The 19859-nt window shown below is 66.1% G+C and overlaps 1 protein-coding gene across 1 annotated transcript; it reads right to left on the reverse strand.

Moving 5' to 3' along the window:
• Window positions 1–1196: 1196 nt before the first annotated feature.
• Window positions 1197–9698, reverse strand: TMEM179 (transmembrane protein 179). Its single transcript, XM_054567686.1, has 4 exons — window positions 9338–9698; window positions 5158–5295; window positions 3921–3999; window positions 1197–2985 (listed from the first exon to the last, which is right to left on the reverse strand). Exons 1-4 carry the CDS (start codon window positions 9640–9642, stop codon window positions 2809–2811), a joined length of 699 nt encoding a protein of 232 aa, XP_054423661.1. The 5' UTR covers window positions 9643–9698; the 3' UTR covers window positions 1197–2808.
• Between the last annotated feature and the right edge of the window lie 10161 nt (window positions 9699–19859).

Consider the following 19859-nt stretch of genomic DNA (forward strand, 5'->3'; position numbering starts at 1 on the left):
GCCCTGTGTCTGTGGGACCCCTCGGGGCGGCGGAAGCAGCCTTCAGCCACCGGGGGCCTGCGGGGCCGGGAGCCTCCACCGCCCGGCGGGGGAGAGGGGCTTGGCCGTGGGGGTGGGGCGGCCCCCCGGCGCCCTCGCAGGCCGCCGCTGAAGCCCTGCCGTGTCGGGGCACCCAGGCCTGACCCTGAGCCCCAGCCTGGGGACCCTCCACGTCCCAGGGAAAACGCGTCCAGCCCAGATCCACCCAGCCGTCCACCTGGTGGTGCGGAGCAGAGGGGACAGCGACAGGCTGAGACACAGGGTGGCCCTGCCCGGACCCACCGCCTTCGGACACACGCGAACCCCCAAGCCCACGTGCCGGAGCCTGGTGACCGGCGCCAGGGCCCTCTGGACCTGCGAGGAGTGGGGAGGCCCACGGTCAGACCCGGGGCGGCTGCCAGGGACGGGCCGAGCCCGCTGGGGCAGCCTCCGGATGTGCTTCCAGAGGCAGCTATGCCCGGTCGCCCCTTGGGGTCGTCCATCCCCCGGGGTCTCCGGGGCCCCTTTTGGCTTCTCAGTTCGGGGATCCCAGGCCAGGACGCCCCCCAGAGAGGCCCCTGTGGCTGAAAGGAGACCCAGACCTGGTCTCCAGGGACCCTCCGGCCTCACAGCCCCCCCACCGTGCACCAGCCCAGCCCCCAGGACTTCATCTCGTCTCCCCGCGCCCCCCGAAGAGGACGGGCAGGTCATCACCCACGTCCCAGATGAGGACACTGAGGCTCAGAGGGGTCGGGACACGGGCCCCGGCCTCGGCCCTCCAGCCCTGTCCTGCCTGGGGCCAAGCCGGCAGGGAAGGATGAGGGGGGCCGTGCTGGCACAAGAGGCTGGTCGCTGCGGAAGCCACAGAGAAACGAGCCGCGCTGGCTCCGCAGGCCCACAGGTGACAGCCACGCCAGTTCTGGGGAAACCGCTCCAGGCGACGCCGTCCGCCTGAGAAAGGGATGCGCCGTCTGCGCGAAGCTGCGTGGGCGCAGCGGGAAGGCCACCCCCGGGAAGTGTGCAGCGACACGGCGTGGGGGGCCGGGGCCGGCCTCCGGGGCCACCAGGGAGGCGGCGTTCGCCCGCAGACGCTGGGCAGTGTGGCCCCTGAGAGGGGCGGTGAAACGCACCCACACGAGAGGCTTTGGTCTTGCTGTTTTTATTTTGACATTGAGAAATAAATACACTTAAGAATCTTCACTTTCAGTGTAGCCAGAAGTGGAGTTAAAACACAATGTTGTTATCAAACAGCAGGGAAAAGCAATGGGCGGCCCCCGCCAGGAGCTCCGGGAACGCCCGCTGGCCCTTCGTGTCCAGCCCAGCAGGGCCTGTCCCTGCCCCTGGCACGGGCACACGGCCCCTGGCCCCGCGCCCGTCCGGGGGCCCGGCTGCCCTTGGCTGGGCGCCCCCAAGGCCTGGACGTGTCTGGAGGTGCTGGGGGCAGCCAGCCTGAGACAGGCCTGGGCGTCTGCGACAGTCCGCCTCCCTCCCCGGCCTCTCCTGTCCACGGCCCCCTCCTGCCCCTCGATCCCGGTCCGGGTCCTGGCCTCCGGAGGCCCCGTGCCCTCGCCTGGGAGACCAATCCAGTCGCCGGCAGTGAGAGCCCTGGGCATGGGGAGCAGGGTCTTCCTTTCCCGGAGCCCGGGGTGGGGGGCACAGCAGGGAAGCAAGCGTTGCAGCCCAAGGGAGGCTCGGGGAGCAAACGAGGCTCAGAGAGCTGGGGGCGGGGTGCTCCTGCCCTTTGGGCGCCCCCTCCTGGCAGGACACAGAGGGCGGGCGCCGGTGGGGAGCTGGGGAGCCCGCGAGCCTCTGGACGAGGGGTCCACAGTCACGCTGCCCCCCGTGCTGCTGTGGGGGCAGGGTCATGCCCTCGGGACCTCGGGGCCTCAGCTGGGAAGGCAGAGCCCAGCCCAGGCTGCCGGGGCGTCCGCCGCCCCGTGGATGGGGGTGCAGAGGGGCTGCGAATCGACTGCCTTTCCTCCCCTGCTCTGGCCTCGTGCACGCACACACGCTCACACCGTGCACACACACACTCACACGCTCACACTGTGTGCGCACGCTCACACTGCACATGCGCACTCACATGCTCACACTGTGTGCACACACGCTCATTGTGCACATGGACGCTCACACTGCATACACACGCCCACACACTCATACTGTGCGCACGCACGCTCACATGTTCACACGCACACTGTCACACTGTGCACACACCCCCGCATGCTTGTGCATACTCACATGCTGACCATGCTCACACTCACGCACCGTGTGTGGACATGCTCTCATGGACCAGCACTCTCACACGTGCACACACACACTCATCCCCTGTGCACGGACACCACCCGGTCACACCCTCTCGTGCACACAGACAGGCCACCCGGGCCCCCCGCCCTGGCTCGGCGGCCGCTCCCAGGACACCCGCGCAGCCGCTCTCGAGTCCAGGCCACACACCCGTCCCGCACATTTGGTGCCGAGGCCGGGCTGGGGCACGTGCGCAGAGCCCGGACCTCACAGCTGGGGGGCCCGAGGGGCGGGCCAGCCTCCCCGCAGCCTCGCCACCAGGCGCCCCGACAGCCGCGTGAAGCCTGGGGGAGGCCCTCGCGGCCCCACGGGTGGGCCGCCGCAGTCTCAGCGGGAAGCCGGGCGCTCGGCGAGCGGGGCTACTCAGGACGCGCAGGGCGCGGGCAGACATGCATGGTGGTGGGGCCGGGGAGGGGCGCAGGCAGGCGCCCGCCGCACCCCGGGACAGGCCGCCCCGAGGTGGCGGGGGCGGGGGCCGGGGCGGGACGTCTAGATGACCGCGCTCTTCTCCTCCTGGAAGGCGGTGCGGGCCGGCCGGGCCAGCAGCAGCTCCTTCTCGTGGGCCAGGCTCTCCAGCAGGGCCTCCTCGCGGCAGTTGCGGTAGACCTTCACGAAGGCCAGGACGGTGAGGGCCAGCCAGGCCAGCCAGGAGGCCCAGAGGCCGAGCTGCGCAGAGGGCAGAGGCGTGGTCAGCGCCGGCCGCTCCCTGCGCCCACCCACCCCCACCCCCTGGCCCCGGGGGGAGGACCGGGCCGCGGGGGAAGAGGCAAGGACCCGCTGGGGCGAGGACAGGGACGAGCTCCGCCGGTGACCTCCAGCTTCCTTCCTTCCCCAGCCACCGTCGCTCCCCCGCCCACGCGGTGCAGGTGCCTCGGGGGCTCTGCCCGGTCTGCCCTCGCCCCGGGCTGGCGGGCCCCTCCACCCCGCGGAGCTCCTCCCACACTCAGCGCCCAGCTCCAAGGACGGCTGTCCCGGAGGGAACCTCCTGCCGTTGCCAGAACACGCTGACCTTTAGCTGCTGTTTCCAAACAGCTCAAGGAGAACCGAGCGAATCAGACCAAGGCCTGAGCCGCGCTAACCTGGCAGCACTCACTGGCTCCCCCTTAACCTGACTGTCCGGGGCCGGGGCTGCAGCGCTTCCCACCGAAGTCCCTGAAGGCGTGTCTGACGGGCTCAGCCCGTCTCTGCAAAGAACCCCCAACCCGCGGACGTCCAGTCCCCGGAGGGCCCGTCCGGCAGGAGTCCCCAGAGCAACCGCTGGACACCGCTGGCCTGCGCGGCCAGCCGGGGGCGCACGTGCGCCTGCGGCCGGGGAGCTCTGCTCGCGCCAGGAGGAGCCGCCCCCACCCCGGTCCCCCTCGTTGGCCTCATCAGTGTCCTCTCCGGGGACAGACACAGGTGGTGAGGGACAGGCTGTCGCTGACCACCGACGTGCCCAGACGCGCCTGTGTTCCAGCAGATGCCTCCCTCAGAGTCCACCAGGGTCTCCTGGAGGGCAGTGCAGGCCTCCCTTCCTGCCTGGGGCCCCGCCCACATGGCAGTTTCCCACCGGGTAGCCCCGCCCACCAGAGTAGCCCCTCCCATCCGTCGGCCCCGCCCACCTGGGCAATAGCAAACTGATCGTAGAAGGCAGAGTTGTCCACGTTCAGCTCCAAGTCCACGTCCTGGAACTCTTCACAGCTGAAATGGCAGGGGGCAGACGGGGAACGTGACTGTCGGGCCACTAGGCACCAAACCAGCGGGCATCACCCCAAAGGGCAGGGGGCTGTCCCCAAGGCGGGGCAGGCGGGAGCCTCAGGCCCTGCAGACCCGGCCCAGCCTGGCCCCAGACGGCGGGGGCCGCCAGCGCCAGCTTCTGCTGCCCCGGAGACCCCGGCCCCTCCCACGGGCCCGGGCAGGGCAGACCACCAGGCCTAAGCGGCGCTGCGAGCCCCGCCCGTGGGCAGCAGGGCCGGGCCTCAGAGCCGGAAGTGGAGGAGGCGGGGCCCCACGGCCCTGACGCATGCCGAGATGTGGGGACAGGGCAGCCGGAGCCGGGGCCCGGGGAGAGGGGCCCTGAGGCCTGGGCTCGCGGGGACGAGACTGGGGCTGGGGGGCGCAGGGTGGGAGCTGGCGTTCGCGGGGAGAGCAAAGAAAGCTGGCGCGTCTTCCTGGCGAAGCCCCGGCCACGCCCAGGGGCCACCCGGCCCGGATGCCCTCAGAGGAAGAGGAAGCAAGGGGCCTGCGGAGCCAGCCACCCAGGGTGTCACGCCCTCCCCGGTCAGCGGCCTGGCCCAGGGCGCGGGGGCAGGCGAGCAGAGGAGGGGCCCCACACTTCCACCTTTTCATCCTCCTGCCCGCTCGGTTCCGGGTCTGATTTCGCTTCGACAGACAACCTGGAGCCTCTGGGGGAGGTGACCCGAGGGCACTGGGTGGCGGGCAGCCCCCTCTGGGAGTTGGGCCATCACCCTGCTCCCCCTGAGGTCCCCCAGCCAGATGCTGCCCCCTGCTCAGGGCCCAGAGACCTAGGCTTTGGGGGCCTGGAGCCCACCGTGGGGTCCTGCCATCCCGCCACATGCCGGACAGGACGGGGCAGCGGGAAGCTCTGCCCCCCCGGGCCGCCACCCCCACCCAGAGCCACCCCAGGGTGCGTGGGGGCCCCGCTGGGAGGGAGGTGGCCGGCTCCGTCACTGGGAAGGGGCGCCGACGTCGAGGGCAGGTCCCAGGGACGGCGCCGGCAGGTGCGGGCCCAGGTGCGGGCCCAGGTGCGGCCCAGCCAGGATCAGCAGAGCGGCGGCGCAGGCCCGGACTCGCACGCAGAGGGGCCGCCAGGGAGCCGCGGGAGGGCCCAGGGCGCACCTGTGGGGCATGGCGCCCTTCTCGGTGACCGCGTCACACCACAGGCTGAAGCCCACGCTGACGATGGTGCTGGCGATGAAGACGAGGAAGACCACGAAGGCGTTGACCAGCAGGTTCAGGGTGGCGTAGAGGAAGGAGCTGCAGGAGGCGTAGGACAGGGGGTCAGCGGGCGCCACCCCAGGCCCTGTACCTGGGGCGGCCCCGCCCTGAGGCGAGTGGGGCCACTGTGGCAGGCCCCTCACCCCGCTGTCTCTCATATGGCCCTGTCCCCCAGAGGCCAGGGAGCGGGCACCTGGGTCTCCACCGCCTTTCAGAGAGGCGGGCAGACCTCAGCCCGGGCACTGGGCTCCTGGCACAGGGGCTGAAAAGACGAGACAGCCCTGGAGGCCATGCACCCCACGGCCACCAACGTGCCGCCCGACCTTGCTCCGGAGCCCCTCCAAACCTGAAGGCTGAGCTGCGGCCAGGCCGGGCGGGCGGCCGGGGAGGCAGGAGGGCGCTGGCTCAGGGCCGGTCGCGCTGCCCCGTGCGGCCAGGGCCGGGCGGGGCCCACACAGGGGTGGCCGGGTGCTTCCGGCAGCAGCGGGTGCTCTGGAGGCCGGGGGAGTGGGCAGCAGAAACGCCCCCCAGACTCCTGCACCCCTGCAGGCGCCCAGCATCCCCCCGACTCTGAGCCGCCCCTGTGGATCCGCGTCCTGCACGCCAGCCCCAGGCTGGACGCTCGCAGAGGCCGCGGGGACAGCAACACAGGGACTGTCTGTCCCACAGGGTGCCCCGGGGGGGACCCGCTCCTGAAGGGCAGCCCAGCCCTCCTCTCGCCTGTCAGCAGGTGTGACAGGAGCGTGCGAGGAAAGTGACGCACATCATGGTGAACGTTTACTGAAAAGGGCTCCGCCGGACTCAGCCCCAGAAACACCCGGGCGGCTGTCGCGGGCGGGGAGCCTGGACCCAGGCAGGATCCGTGCACCCGCCGTGCAAACCCCTCTCTGGGCCTCAGTTTCCCCTCGTCACTTGGGTAGCGAGAGCCTCTCCCCCAGGTTCCTAGGAGCGCGGGGGCGGGGGGCCCGTGTGGGTGAAGGACAACGCGCCGCCGCTCTGGGTGCACGACGCCCCCGAGCTCTGACCTGGGCGCCCGGGAGCCGCGGGTGTGGGACGTGCGGTGGGAGAGGCTGCTGAGTCATGCGGGGGAAGCAGCTGCCTGGAGCCTGCAGGCGGGGGCGGCCTGGCAGCTGCTGCGTCAACATCATGGGGGGCTGGGAGGGGCTCAGGTTACAGGGCGGCCCCGCCCCCTGGAGCTGTTGCTAGGAGGGCAGCCGAGATCCCCGCAACCTGCACCGGCATCTCAGCCTTGGGCGGCGGCTCTGCTCCGGCCAAGGACGTGGCGGTCCTGGGGGCCCCCAGCGGGTCCGAGGCATGGCAGCCGCGTCAGAAAGCTGCCCATCCGCCTCTGAGGCCCATGACAACACAGCCTCCACCGCAGGGACCCCGGGCGCTCCAGCCGCTCCCTAGTAAGTGGGAGCCGTTTGGGTCTCGCAGGGCCAGACCTTGGAGACCACAGCCCACAAGACAGGGAGGGGCGCCCGGCAGGGGTGGCTGCTGCCAGAGCCTCCTCCCTCTCTTCTCGTCCTTTCCTGGTCAGCTTTCTCGAAACATGGAAGGTTCTGGAAGAGCCAGAGCCGCACTCGGCCCCGGCCCCCGCCCCGCCTCCCCCGCCAGGACCGGCGGGGGCGGGGGTTGGTCAGGTGGGGAGCCGCAGACACAGGGTTAACGTCATCTCTCCTGCAGCCTCTCAGGGCACCCAGCCTGGATGTGCCGTCTCCATGGCGACGGCATCCGGAAGCCCTGGGAGGCTGTGGCAGACAGATGGGTCGTTTTAACCCAGCGATCCCCAGCCGTCGATCGCAAGCCACGGCCACCTGGACGCTCACTGGCCCCACTCGGCACCCTGCCCAGGCCCCTGGCCGCAGGCGGCCTCCGCCTGCGCCTGCCCGGGGACAGCGAGCCCCCCCCCCCCTTGGCAGCCACAGGGCCCAGGCCCCTTGCTCGTTCCTCAGGGTGCGCTGCGCAGAGAGCTGCCCCTGCCAGGCCTGGGGGCGCACTGCCCGGCCCCCCTCCCATGAGGGCTCCGGCTCGCGAGCTCACTCTGCGGCCCTCCCTGGGAGGTGCGGGGAAACCCGGGCCCCAGCGTTCTGTCTTTAACTGGGGGTGGCGCCCCAGCCAGAGCAGCTCGGTGGCGCGGGCGTCGCCCAGTGACCTGAAAGGTCCCCAGCTCAATGCGCGGTCAGCGCACAGGCCTGGGGTGCAGGTCCGGTCCCCAGTCGGGGCACAGGCGAGAGGCAACCAATCGATGTTTCTGTCTCACATCAATGTTTCTCTCCTCCCCTCGGCCCCTCCCTCCGGCTCTCTCCAAGCACGTCCTTGGGTGACGATTAAAAAATTAAAAACTAAAAAAAACAACGGGGACAGCGATGGCAGCTCCGCAGAGTTGACAGGCACCCTTCTATAGGATGACCAAGGACAGAGCTGCCATTACAAGGTCCCCGGGCTCGCTGTCCTGTTCGTGTGTGGTGGGCAGCCCTGCGTGACCCGGCCTCTTGTGCCCCAGGCTCTCCGCTGCCCCGCCGGCCCCCCGCCGCTGGGGGTCTGTCCTGGCTCGGAAGTCACCTCCCTCTCAGCCACGCAGGCTGGGTTGCCTGGACAGCTGCTCCGTTTTCCTTGCCAGCGGACCCTGGATGCTTCGAGGCCACTTGTCTGGTGGGGACATGTTGGAATGGTGGGCACAAGCTGATGGACAAACCAGGACCCCTCACGGGCTGTGCCCACTGCCCCCAGCTCCCCAGGCTGAAGGGACCTCAACCAACTCCCCCCCCCCCCCCGCCGGCCCTGCTGCCCTCTCCCCGAGGCCCCGCCTCGTGTTCAGAGATGCTGCTGCCGCCACCACCCTGCACGAGGATGCTGACTGGGTGACGCCTGTTGTGGCAACGTGGGCGTCGATGGCGCCTCAGACATGTCCTCGGGGCAGGACCACTCGGGCGCACCCCAGGCAGAGCCCAGTCCCCCAGCACCCGGGGGCCTCCCCAGACTGACGCGTGACGTCCTGCAGACTCCAAACCAGAACCTTCGTGTAGGGGCTGAGCCGAGTCCCCGGCCACGTGCCCAGCCCTCGCCCCGGCGCCTGTGAGTGTGGCCTTACGAGGAAATAGGCTCTTCACAGGTGTCGTGACGCTAAAGGCCTCCAAACGAGGTCACCTGGAAGCCGAGGGGCGGCGGGGGGCGGGGGGCTGCATCCAGCAAGGGCAACCTTCGCAGGAATGTAAGAGGCCGTGTGGAGGCCGAGGTTGGGGGGGAGACCCCAGCCGCCAGAAGCTCGAGTGGGGGGACTCTCCTGCGGGGGGGCCAGCCCTGTGCACACCATCCCTCTGGACCTGGGCCTCCAGCCCTGGGGGGGAGGGGACCGCGGTTGCTGTCGCCCAGGAACCCACGCACAGGGGTCGCTGAGACTTCGCCCTCCTCCAGAAGCCCCCAGGGAATGGGACCCCACCCGCTTCAGAGGCGGCGCCGGGGCGGGAGCCGGGGGCAGGGAGGGGGTGGCAGGGGCAGGGAGGGAGGGAGGGAGGGAGGCTTTCGGGAGCAAAGCGGGGCCTGGCGAACGGGCTCCTGCCCGACGCCCCCAGCCAAGGCCTCGAGGGGCTCCCCTCCAGACCGTCCCCCACCATCAGCCCTCCCAGGTCGACGGGGGCGAGGGGAGGACTCCCGGGTCCACCGTGTCGCACGGGGCCTGGCCGGGCGCCCCGCGCCCCCACCCCCACCAGGAGCAGAGCGCGGGCCCTGCCGGGGTGGAGCTCTCCGCGGTGCTGACGCGCGCGTCCCGGCTGCGCGGCGAGGGAGGCCCAGGGCGGGCTCGGGACGACGGTGCTAGACCTGAAGCCCCGGGGAGGCGGGGAGGGGAGGCCAGTGCCCCGGCGCCGGGAGCGGGAGGCGATGCGATGCGCAGTTGGGGGGGGCGCCGCGCTGGCATCACGCCGGGGAGGATGGCGGAGCCGCGCGGCCCGGGTTCTGCGTGCAGACAAAGGGCCGTGCGCGTAGAAGGGCTGAGGGCCCAGAGCTGACGTTTTCGGGCCTCCGAGCGCCCGAGGCGAGGGCTGCGTCGGGGGCCGGGCGGCCGCGGGCGCCCACTTACCCCTCGTAGCCCTGGCAGAGAAAGAAGAGCGTGCGCCAGGCGTGCGCGGCGGCGACCAGCAGCGAGAGCAGGCTGGCGAGCAGGCTGAAGCGGCAGGCGGCCGGCGGGCCCCACTCCTGCACCGTGAAGCGCTCGCGCGCCTGCACCGTCATGTTGGCGCTCAGCCACATGCCCTCCGTGAAGAGCAGGCAGCGGCCGCGAAAGTCGTGGCCGTTCTCGGACAGCGGCACCACCACCACGAAGCTGAACAGGAAGGCCAGGAAGTAGCAGGCGCACTGCGCCAGGAGGAAGCGGTCGAGCGCCATGGCCGGAGGAGGCCGCGGGCCGGGACCTGGAGGCGCCGGGCGGCGCACACAGGCCGGCCCGGGCCGCGCGGGAGGCTGCGCAGTGGTGGCGCCGGCAGAGCTGCGCCCCCGCCCGGGACGCGTGCGCAGCGGCCGCCCGCGGGCCGCGCCTGGTCAGCACCGCGGACAGCTCCCGAGCGGGCGCGCGCGCGAGCGCGGGGCGTGGGCGTGAGCCAGGCGGGGACAGGGCGCCCAGGTGGAGATGCGCAATGGAAATCGGGAGAGGGAAGGGGAACAATGGTACGTCAGCTGCTCTGCGCCATTGGTGCCAGCAGCCGCCTGCGTGGGGCCCGGCTGGGCTGGTCCTTATCCCCACTTCCCCGCGAGCTTGAGCAAAGGAGCGTAGGAGGGACAGGTTCCCGAGGGCACGTGCAAGGTGCCACGGCGCAGGCGGGAGAAGGGTCTGCGGCCCAGGCCAGCGGAGTTCCGGAGAGAGAAGTACAGGGCAAGGAGGACAGAGAGCAGGGGCAGGGGTCACCCACAGAGGGAGAGACCGTGCGGAGGGCCCACGTGGGGAGGAGGGAGCGGTCCGAGCCCGCTCCTGCAGGGGGCCCTCCGCAGGGACATCTGTCACCAGCCTGAGACAAGTGCAGCCCAGAGCTGATATTGTGAGATAAATAATGGATGCCCAGCACCTCATTAAGACAGCCGTGGCTGAGGCGGAATCTGCGGGCGCATTAATTAATGGAATTAATGTCTTTCCTAATTCCCGCTCAGGCCCAGTCACGTCGAGGCCAATTCCCAGGGCGGGCAGGCCACGGTGCCGCCTCTCCTGGAAGCAGCGGCCCATTGGCTTAAAGTGACGTCAGCGCTGCTGCTGGAAGCAGAGAAGAGGTTTGGGTTGTATCGCCGAAGTGATGCGTGCCCGCTGGTAGAGCCAGGCCGTGGGCAGATGTGGAAAATGAAAAGACACAGCTCCCTCCTCGCCCCTACCCCCAGCCTGCCCGGCGCGCGCTTTGCTAGGCGTGTTGCTGACCACAGGCGTGCACACCTACAGTCTATACAGACGCCCCGCACCCGTGCACCGCCCCGCAGGCGGGCTCCTCCGTCAGAGACACCTGCACAACCGAGAAGCCCGCGACCAATGGAAAACCTGTGGGATAAAAATAGAAAACTTAGCCGATATCGCCATTTAAAAAGGCACGAGACTGGGCAGTTTTAACAATGGGTTCCCCTTCCCCTTCAAAGTCAGGGAATTCCTGATATTGAAGTAATTCCCTTCTATGGAAAAAAATGCGGGGAATGCCAAAATTCTTGTTATAGAAGCCAGCATTACAGGAATATCGAAGCCTTATGACAATAGCCAGAGAAAGAAAGTCACCAGAAACTTTATTTACAAATACTGATGTAAAAATTTTAAAGAAAACAGTTGCCTATTGTATATATCTCAGCATATTAAGAAAACAAGAAAATATGAACTCGTAGAATTTGTTACAAATGCAAAAACAGCTTAGCTTTAGGAATCCTATCAAGAATTTATTATGTCAACCCAGAGGTTTTGGTCAAAGAACATCTCAGAAGCATTTCATACCATTGCATATCCATTGCTCATGTCTCAAAAACTATGTAAAATAGGAAGAAAGCTCCCTGAAGAAGGGATGACCTTCCAATAACATCAGAAAGCTTCACCTTTTTGAGTCCTGGGAATTCTCTGTCTCACTATTACTGACCCTCCGTTTGGCAAGTCCACATAATGAAGCAAGTCCGTGAAATAAAGTGAGCAGCGTGGCTGTGGACACCAAGAGGCATCTCTCTTGGGAGATAATGTGACTACATACCGGGAACACTCAAGAGGCTCCATAAAAAGTTAGACGCTGCAGGGGAATTTCGTAAGATGACCAGACGTATGACAAACGGACAAAATGCAACGCCCTTCCCCTGGACGCTGGGGCGGGTCCCAGGAAACAGGCTCTGAGCCGAGGGCAGGCAGCGGGGCGCGGGGACAAGCTGCCCGGGGACGCAGCCAGGCCCACGGGCCGCTCTGAGCGCTGGGTGTCCCTGGCGATGTCCCACACGAGGCCAGGAGACCAAGCCGTCCGCCACCTTTGTCGGGCGAGGGCGGGGACCCGGGGGGAGGTCCAGAGGGCTGCTTCCAGGGCGAGTCACGCTTGTGTGTGGAGCCGCCGGAGGACGGGTGAGTCTGTCCTGGAGGGAGCGTGGCAGGCAGGACAGAACCGGCGACTGCCCATCCCCGGGCCCCCAGGCGACGGCTGCGTTGTTTGCTAAGTCCCCCAGCTCCTCGGGGCCCTGCCCACTGGGAAGACGCCCTGTCGCCTGGCCCTCTGGGCTGGCGCTGGAGGCGGGGCTCCTGCCCCGTGAGCTTCCCCAGGCAGAGGCCGCAGAGCCCAGCTCCTGCCGCGCCCCTGTGCCCTTTTTCTAGGACGGTGCCGGGTCCACGCAGACCGTCTCCGTGTCCGGCAGACTGTCGCTGGAGGGCACGACCTCACGACCGCGTGGGCCAGGCAGAGCCAGCTCATGTGGCCCGCCCTGGCTGTGGGGCCAGCAGGTGCCCGAGGCCGGGCCCCCGTCTCCCCCAGGGCCCGAGCACGCCAGGGGCTGGTGCACACGCGGGGGCACGCGGCCTGGACGAAGGGGCATCAACCTCATGACCTCACCGAAGGGCCCCTGTGGAGGCCCAGTGCACAGAGAGAGATTTCTGGAGGCCGCGCCCCCAAGGGGCCGTCCTTCCCGAAGACGTCGCCCGAGGCTCTGGCCTCCCGGCCAAGCGGCTTCTTGAGCAACCCGTTTAGTTATGAAGGACAAACATGCGATGGTCGCTGGGGCTGTTGGCAAGGTGTCGGGGTTTTCCTGGGAGACAGGCTGTTTGCTTACAGCTCGATCTAGAGAGGGAGAGACACAGAGAGAGAGAGAGAGGGAGAGAGAGAGAGGGAGAGAGAGAGAGACAGAGAGAGACCAAAACGCCCGGGACCCAGTCCGCGTGCACGGGGACATGGGCGCAGCCTTGTCTGTCCCCTGCGGAGGTGGGGAGAGCTCCACCCACGCAGAACTGACGGGCCCCCAGCCAACAGACTGAAGATACCCTTAACCCTTCACCCCACACCAATGCCGAAATAAATGCGATGCTCTTTAAAAGGCCAGCATGCAAAACAAAGATATTCTAATCGAAAAAGAAGTACGACTTTAATTGTATAATTTTAGGCGAGTCAGGAATTCCAGCAACAATCCAGGAAAAGAGAGAAAATTCAACCCTGTGAAAACGTAAGGTCCTCGGTGGCAAAGTAACATATAGTGCCATCGAAGTCAGAAGACGAACAGTAGAGGGAGAGGGAGCCCTTGCGACCCGCAAACGGACGCAGTTTAACTCCCTAGGGGGCGGGAGCTCCGGCCGACGCAGAGGCGGAGGGCAGATGGACACGACGCCCCAGTGGGGGTGGAGGCCTGAGGCTGGAAGGGAGTCGCTCTCTGCAACAGTGAGAAGGTGCAAATCGAAACAAAAAGCGCCCGAGCCGTGGGCCTCCGGCCTCCTCCGCTCCCGCTGTGCGGAGCTGGCCGGCGCCTCCCGGGGACAGGGCGGCGCTGAGCACCCAGAGGAGGGGCCGCGGCCCCGCCCTGCTCTGCGCAGCCCAGCAGCTGCGGTCTGCGGGAGCCCTTCCCTGCGCGAGGACAGGCAGGCGCCCAGGGTGCTTGTCGCGGCGGTTCGCACCGGCCCCACGGAAACAGCCAGCAGGAGCGGGCGCCAGGAACAGCCCGGTATCATCGCACTTTGATGCAGAGAGAGGCTGGCTACCCCTCCGAGCCCTCCTGGCAGCCCAGAGGGGGCCCACCCGCTTTGCCCCGGGGACCCGCACCGCTGGTGGCTGGAGTGCAGGTGCGTGTCCAGCTTTGGCCCACAGGTGTCTAATGCGGCTGCAGATTGAAAGAAAACTCTGGAAGTTCAAGGCAGCCGCCCTGATGCACCCAGAGCAGCAGGTGACCTGCTGTGGTTGCTAGGCAGCATGGGGCAGGCTGCTGGGCTGGAGGAAGCCCGCAATCTGCCTGGAGCCTGGGGGCCCAGGAGGCCGGGGCGGGGGCCGGGGTGGCGTCAAGAAGGACGGAGAGGTTTCGGACACCCACTGGGTCCTTGGACTGTGTGCCCGCGGAAAGGGGGGGTCCCTGGAGACTCACTTACAGTCTATCCGATTCTCTGACGTCTGGGGAGGCGCCCGGCCATGATTACGGGCTTGTACGTTTCTCCTTGCTTGACACAGTTTTCATTCTATTTCGGCAGCCAACCCTCATGCATTCTGCGTGAGGCGCCCTGCTCACCAATTTGAAATGCCCCCCGACCCTGTGTCCCTTTTAAATACTTTGCCTCATCCTGGCTGGTGGGGCTCAGTGGACTGAGCACCGGCCTGCAAACCAAAGGGCCGCTGGTTCGATTCCCAGTCAGGGCACAGGCCTGGGCTGTGGCCAGGTCCCCAGTGGGGGGCGCACGAGAGGTGACCAGACATGGATGTTTCTCTCTCCCTCCCTTCCCCTCTCTCTGAAAATAAATAAATAAAATCTTTAAAAAGTAAATAAATAAATAGATAGATAAATAAATAAATATTTTGCCTTGAATTTTATTTTGCATGATGTAAGTGTTGCTAGGACTACTCACTATTTCTTGTCATTTTGATAAATGTTTTCAACCTTTTCGTTGTTAACATTCGAAGGTTACTTTGAGTGTGCCCTTCGTAAGCGACACAGGGGTGGCAGAAGGAGTTTAATAATAATAAGTCATACAAGTTACAAGGACCTAATAATGCAGGAATGAACTGCTTCGTGTGCGCGCAGCTGCAAGCCGCCTCCGCCCTCCCTCGCGTTTGAGTCAGAACTTGTGATTTGTCTCTTTCTATTCAATCTGAGGGCCTGTCTTTGAACATTTGACATTTATTGTGATTTCTGATCAACTAAGACCTTCACATTTTCTATTTGGTTTGTTTGTTCTTCCCCTTTCCCACCGTCTTCTAGAGAAAAGGCCCGTCTTACTCCACGTCTCGGCTCCGCTGGCTTTGAACCGCCCCCATCCTCCCGGCGGGGCGGGGACGGCCTCCCGCCCACGTCTTCTGAGCGTTGGGCCGCGTGGGATCCGGGTGCCTCAAGCCCGACGGGCGGCCACCGGTCCTTCCCTCGCCTCCTCGCCTGCACCCCTCCCCCGCCCTGCGGGCCGAGTGTTGACACTGGTGTGCAGCCCGTTCCCCCCCTCCCCCGCCCAAACATCACGTGCGCTTTCATTCGGTGCCTCCGTCCTGGGGACAAGCAATTGGCAGTCCCTGAGCCACCGCCAGCGTGATGGCGCCCGGTCATGCCTGACCACAGCCAGCGCCCAGTGGGGACAGCAGCAGCCACGTCACCCCCAGCTCCTGAGTCCCGAGTCCTGCCTCAGGCCCTTCTAGCAATTTCTCCAGGGAGTGGTGGCCACGGGGAGCTAATGTCTCTATTTTCTATTCCCATGTGAGGAACAGGTTGCCTGAGGATGTCCCCCTAAAACTGGGGGGATTTTGCTGCCTTGCTGCCCCCGTCTCGGAGACGGCATCCGTCCAACCCGGGTCTGTTTCAACGCCCTGGTGTCCCCTCCACCAGCCCCGTGTCACCGGCAGCCTCTGGGGTCGTCTGTGCATCGGCGGCGGCCACGTGGCACGCTCACCAACGGGAGGGAGCCGAACGGGTCACGGCGGGATGGCGGGGTCCCGCCCGCGGGGCTGGGCGCGGGCGCCACGTCCCTCGCAGGGTCGCTGGGCACCGGGACAGTCCCGCCTCTTTGAACTAAGGCCCCGCGGTCGTGGGTCCCGTCCCGCCTGCAGCCTGCCCGGAGGTGGGGGTCGCGCTGGGGCGGCCGGTCGCTGCCCAGGTGAGGAAGGGTCGCTGCCGAGGGCGCCCGGGCTCTAAGAGGCGAGGGAAACAGGTGCACGGGGGGGGGGGGGGGGGGAGGGGCGGCTCCACGGAGGGGCAGGTGGTCGCCAGGACGGGGGGCGGCGGGCGCTGCAGGCGGAGAGCCGGGAACCGGCCGGCACACCCCGCGCCGGGGCTGCGGAGCCTGCCCGCGCCCTGAGCTCGCCGTGGTGGGTCCCGGGGCACCCACGCCCCAGGGGCGGCCCTCTCGGCATCCAGGGCCGGACGTCCGGCTCACCGTCTGGGGCGATGGGGCCGCAGAGGAACGAGGGACTGGAGCGGCGCCGGGGGGCGGGGCGAGCACGTCCGCAGGCTGCTGCCCTTTGCCTGGCTGGTCCTTCTTAACAAGAGGAAATTTATGTCCCAGAAACCGAGAGAAGGAGCAGGAGTGGAAACTGCCCTGCCCGGCCATTAGGAGGCTGATCAAGCGCAAGGCACCAACTGTGTGCGCACAGGACAAGAAATTGCTCCTGGAAAAGTGCAAATTGCTACTTTGCTGCATGTAAATGAACCGCTAATTGCTTTTTGCAAACAATATTTATGCAAATGGCCCCACGCCCTCAGGACCGGCCCAGAGGACGTGGTCACGTTCCCACTGGCCGCCTCCCCCTTCATCCCTGGAGCTGCCCGCGGCCGCAGGAGCCCCGCGCAGCGCCCTCCTCCCTCAGCTGCCTCCCGCTGCCCCACGCCCCCCGGGAGCGGCCGTCCAGCCGCACACGCGGGTCCTGCCCCGCCCCCGCCCCCGCGGGTGGAAAGACCCGACCGCGGGCCCTGCCGTCAAGGTCCGCGGCGCACGTGGGCTCCTCACGAGGCCCGCGGACGACCCGGGGACAGGGCGCTTCTCGCCGGCCTGTCGTGGGGCTTCGGGAGGTGAAGACTTTCTAAGGGCAAGTCAGGAGGAGAAGCCAGTCGAGCAAGAGGAACGATCACAGAAAAGTAAATTCGACGGAATCTTAGGGAAACGGGAAGGATGTTGAGCGCACAGGTCCCCGTGACAATGACATGAGCCCGCCCTCCGTGGGCATCCGGGCACCGGAGCGGGGTCGGCGCCGCCCCGAGAGCCCAGAGTCAGCGCAACAGAAGGGCAACCAGAAGCGGCTCCCGCAGGAGAGGGGAGTGAGAGCCCGCCCTCTGAAGAACACGCGCGCGAGAAGACAGGGAGATGGGAGAGAGCCCGGCAGGTGGTCTCGCCCTCCCTGGCGGGGGGTGGGGGCGGGGGCGCGCAGGGGTTCCTGGGGGGGGGGGCACCCGCGGGTAGACCGAGGCGTCGCATCCCGGAGCCGGGCCCCTGACAGGGACGCGGTGTCAGGGACCAGTGCTGCCCCAATGCGTTCCATCAGTTCAATCAATTTTTATGTTTACGTTAAAACATAAAAATAAAGAAGAGAAGGTTTTAAGGATGCCTTATAAGTTAAGGCAGTAAGATACTCATCTGAAACCGATACAAAATAGTATTGAAAGTAAAATATAATTGAAAAATAAATAAATACCTAACATAAAACAGAAGTGGAAGAAAGGACAGGGGACCCCGCAGGACGGAGGGGTCCGGCTTATCCCCCTGCCCTGTGGCTTTGGGTGCCAAAGGGGGATCGAGCCCAGGGCGGCCCTAGTCCCTCCCGTCCCAAAGGGCCAGCGGAGGGCCTCCGCTCCCCTTCGGAGAACCTGCCAGGGCAGGGAGACGAGGCTCGTCTCCTCTCCACGGGGCGGGGGTGTCTGGGCTGAGGTTCTTCCACAACCGCCAAGACTCACAATCTCAGGCCACCCCCTCCCCCGCACAGTGGCACAAAGCTCCAAGTCACACAGGCAGGGCTCACACTGCGGCCACCATGCCGCCTGGTGGGGACGGGCCACAGGAGCCCACGCCAAGACAGTCTGTGAGCAAAGCCTGGGCACTGGGGGCCCGGGGACCCGCGCCGACCGTCCGGAGGAGCGAGCCCCTCCCTCGAGCGCCACAGCTGCGGGCGCAGGGCCACGTGGGCGGGAGCCAGGCCGGTTCGGAGCCAGGCGGCCGCCCGAGGAAGCATCCAGACAATGACCGTCTTGCAGCCCAAGAGGAGAGTGAACCGCAGCAGAAGGGCGGACGTCGGGGGGAGAGCACGAGGCTGAGCCTCTGACTGTCGCGACTCGAGCAGCGGTGCCACTGTGCCAGGGAGGAGAGGGGGCGGGGAGCCACCACAATGCGCTCACTCGCCGCGCCGTGGGCGGGAGTCAGTCACCATGAAACCCCCCCTCCCCCCACAAGCTCAGCAGGTGGGGCGTCGTCCCTCAACGCAAAAGGTCACCGGTTCGATTCCCAGTCGGGCACAGGCCAGGGTTGCAGGCCAGGTCTCCCGTCGGGAGGCAACTGATGAGTGTTTCCCTCTCTTTCTCCCCCCTTCCCCTCCCTAAAAATAAATAAATAAAATCTTTTACAAAAAACTGATGCACCGGCAGTGAAAATTCAAATACGAAAACAGGAAACTACAAACCTAAAAAGTGTAAGTGCGGAGTCATCCTGAGGCTAGAAACGCAAATCCTTAAAACACAGCGAAGGAAGAGAGCTGAGAACACGCATCACATAGCAAAGAGGACCGTGCGCACACGTAAACCATGGCAACAGCGGACAGACACCGGGTCACACCCACCGATGCTAATGGGCTCCACTCGTCTGGTAAAAGAGTTCGGCTTCGCCGAAGCCACACCCAGCTCCACGCTGTGCACACGACACACGCCTGGAACCCAGCGGGTCCAGCTGAACGGGAGGACTGACCGAATTAAGGGCGGGGAGGTGGATCGGGCGGAGGCTGCCAGGAAAGAGGGGAGCGGGTGTTTGGGCCGGGCAGCCCCCGCAGGGGGCGGCCGCTCTGCCCGGTGGACGTTGCTGGAATTGCAGGACGACACCGCTCCTCCTGCCCAGACGGAGGCGGAGGCAGACACGCCCACGTCCTCCTACAACTGCAGGAAGAGCCACCACTCGACCACAAGACACAGGTCACCCAGCGCCGTCGGAAAGTCGAGCGGCGTGGAAGTCCACCAGCCGAGGATTTCGGGAAGCCACGCCCACGCGGGCGGGCAGTGCTGCCAGGTCTGGGGCGCCCAGGAGGCCAGTGGCCATGGCTCGGACATGGGGCAGCTCCCAACAACGGTCGCCCCACCGCCGAGCCACAGGGTCCCCCGGGAAGGGGCAGCTGGGCGACACCCCCAGGTCCGCCGGGGACGCAGACGACAGGCGCTCACAGCAGGCAGAGCTCGCGGACGTGCTTTACACTCACGCAGACGCTCACACGGGCACACGCGCACGCGCGCTTGCAGCGTTAGGCTCGGAGAACACCGGCCGCACCTTCGCCAGCGGCCGGGGAGCGGCAAAAAGACCTCGCCCCTAGGCCGGGTCACAAAAAGCAGAAATCATGAGCAAAAAAACTCTTCAAGGCCATTCCACTTGAACGTCTTTAAAAATCTATTAAACAATTCTTGGGTGAAAATGGAAATAGAAACTGAAATGACTTAATTTTAATTTTTAAAATAACGGTCACAAGAACACGGCATACCCCGCTCTGTGGAATGCAAAGCAGAGATCAAAGGAAAACGCCTAACGCTGGCCACTGCGATCGGTCAACACGAAAGCAGGCGAGCAATAAAATTCCCAGCCCCAGTAACTCAAGGAAGAACCCCAGAATGGACCGAAGGGCAGCTCAAGGAAGGAAATAATAAAGATAAAAGTCGCAAGTAATGAGGTAGAGAATAAAAGAACCTCGGACCGCATGGATAGATCAAAACCCTGGATTTATTAATTAACAAAACAGGCAAACTGCAGGCTGCCCTCATTATGCAAGAAGGAAGCTCAAACGCAGACCGTGAGGAGCGACGAGGCGGGACCCACGGGGGCAGAAGAGACTCTTAACATCAAAGGACCAGCATGCGGGCACCTCTGCGAATAAAATGCACAGCTTTGAGGCTGTGGATTGAACGGTGTCCCCAGTCGAACCTGCGAGGGGGAGGGATGTGCCGAAGTCCCAACCCCCAGTGCCCCCAACTGCGACCTGAGTTGAAGACAGAGTTGTGTCGATGTCATTATTCGGGGAGAGGCCCCCTTCGCGCCCCTTAACCCGTCAAGCGGAGGAGAGGCCCTGATGCCACAGGCCCGGCGTCCTGGGAGGGGCCCGGACGCAGACACACACGCAGAGGGAAGACAGGCAGACGCGCCCGCGGAACAACGTCGCAGGCGGGCAGCCCGCACCGCAGACCCCTGCTGCCCGCGGCTCCCGAGGCGGGAGGGCCAAGGGCGCGGCGTCGGCGGCTTCGGGCCCCCCGGGCTGGCCCCGCGG

The sequence above is a fragment of the Pteronotus mesoamericanus genome, unplaced genomic scaffold, assembly GCF_021234165.1.
Source record: "Pteronotus mesoamericanus isolate MK-2021 breed Mesoamerican mustached bat unplaced genomic scaffold, CSHL_Meso_final contig_192, whole genome shotgun sequence".
Taxonomy (NCBI): Eukaryota; Metazoa; Chordata; class Mammalia; order Chiroptera; family Mormoopidae; genus Pteronotus; species Pteronotus mesoamericanus.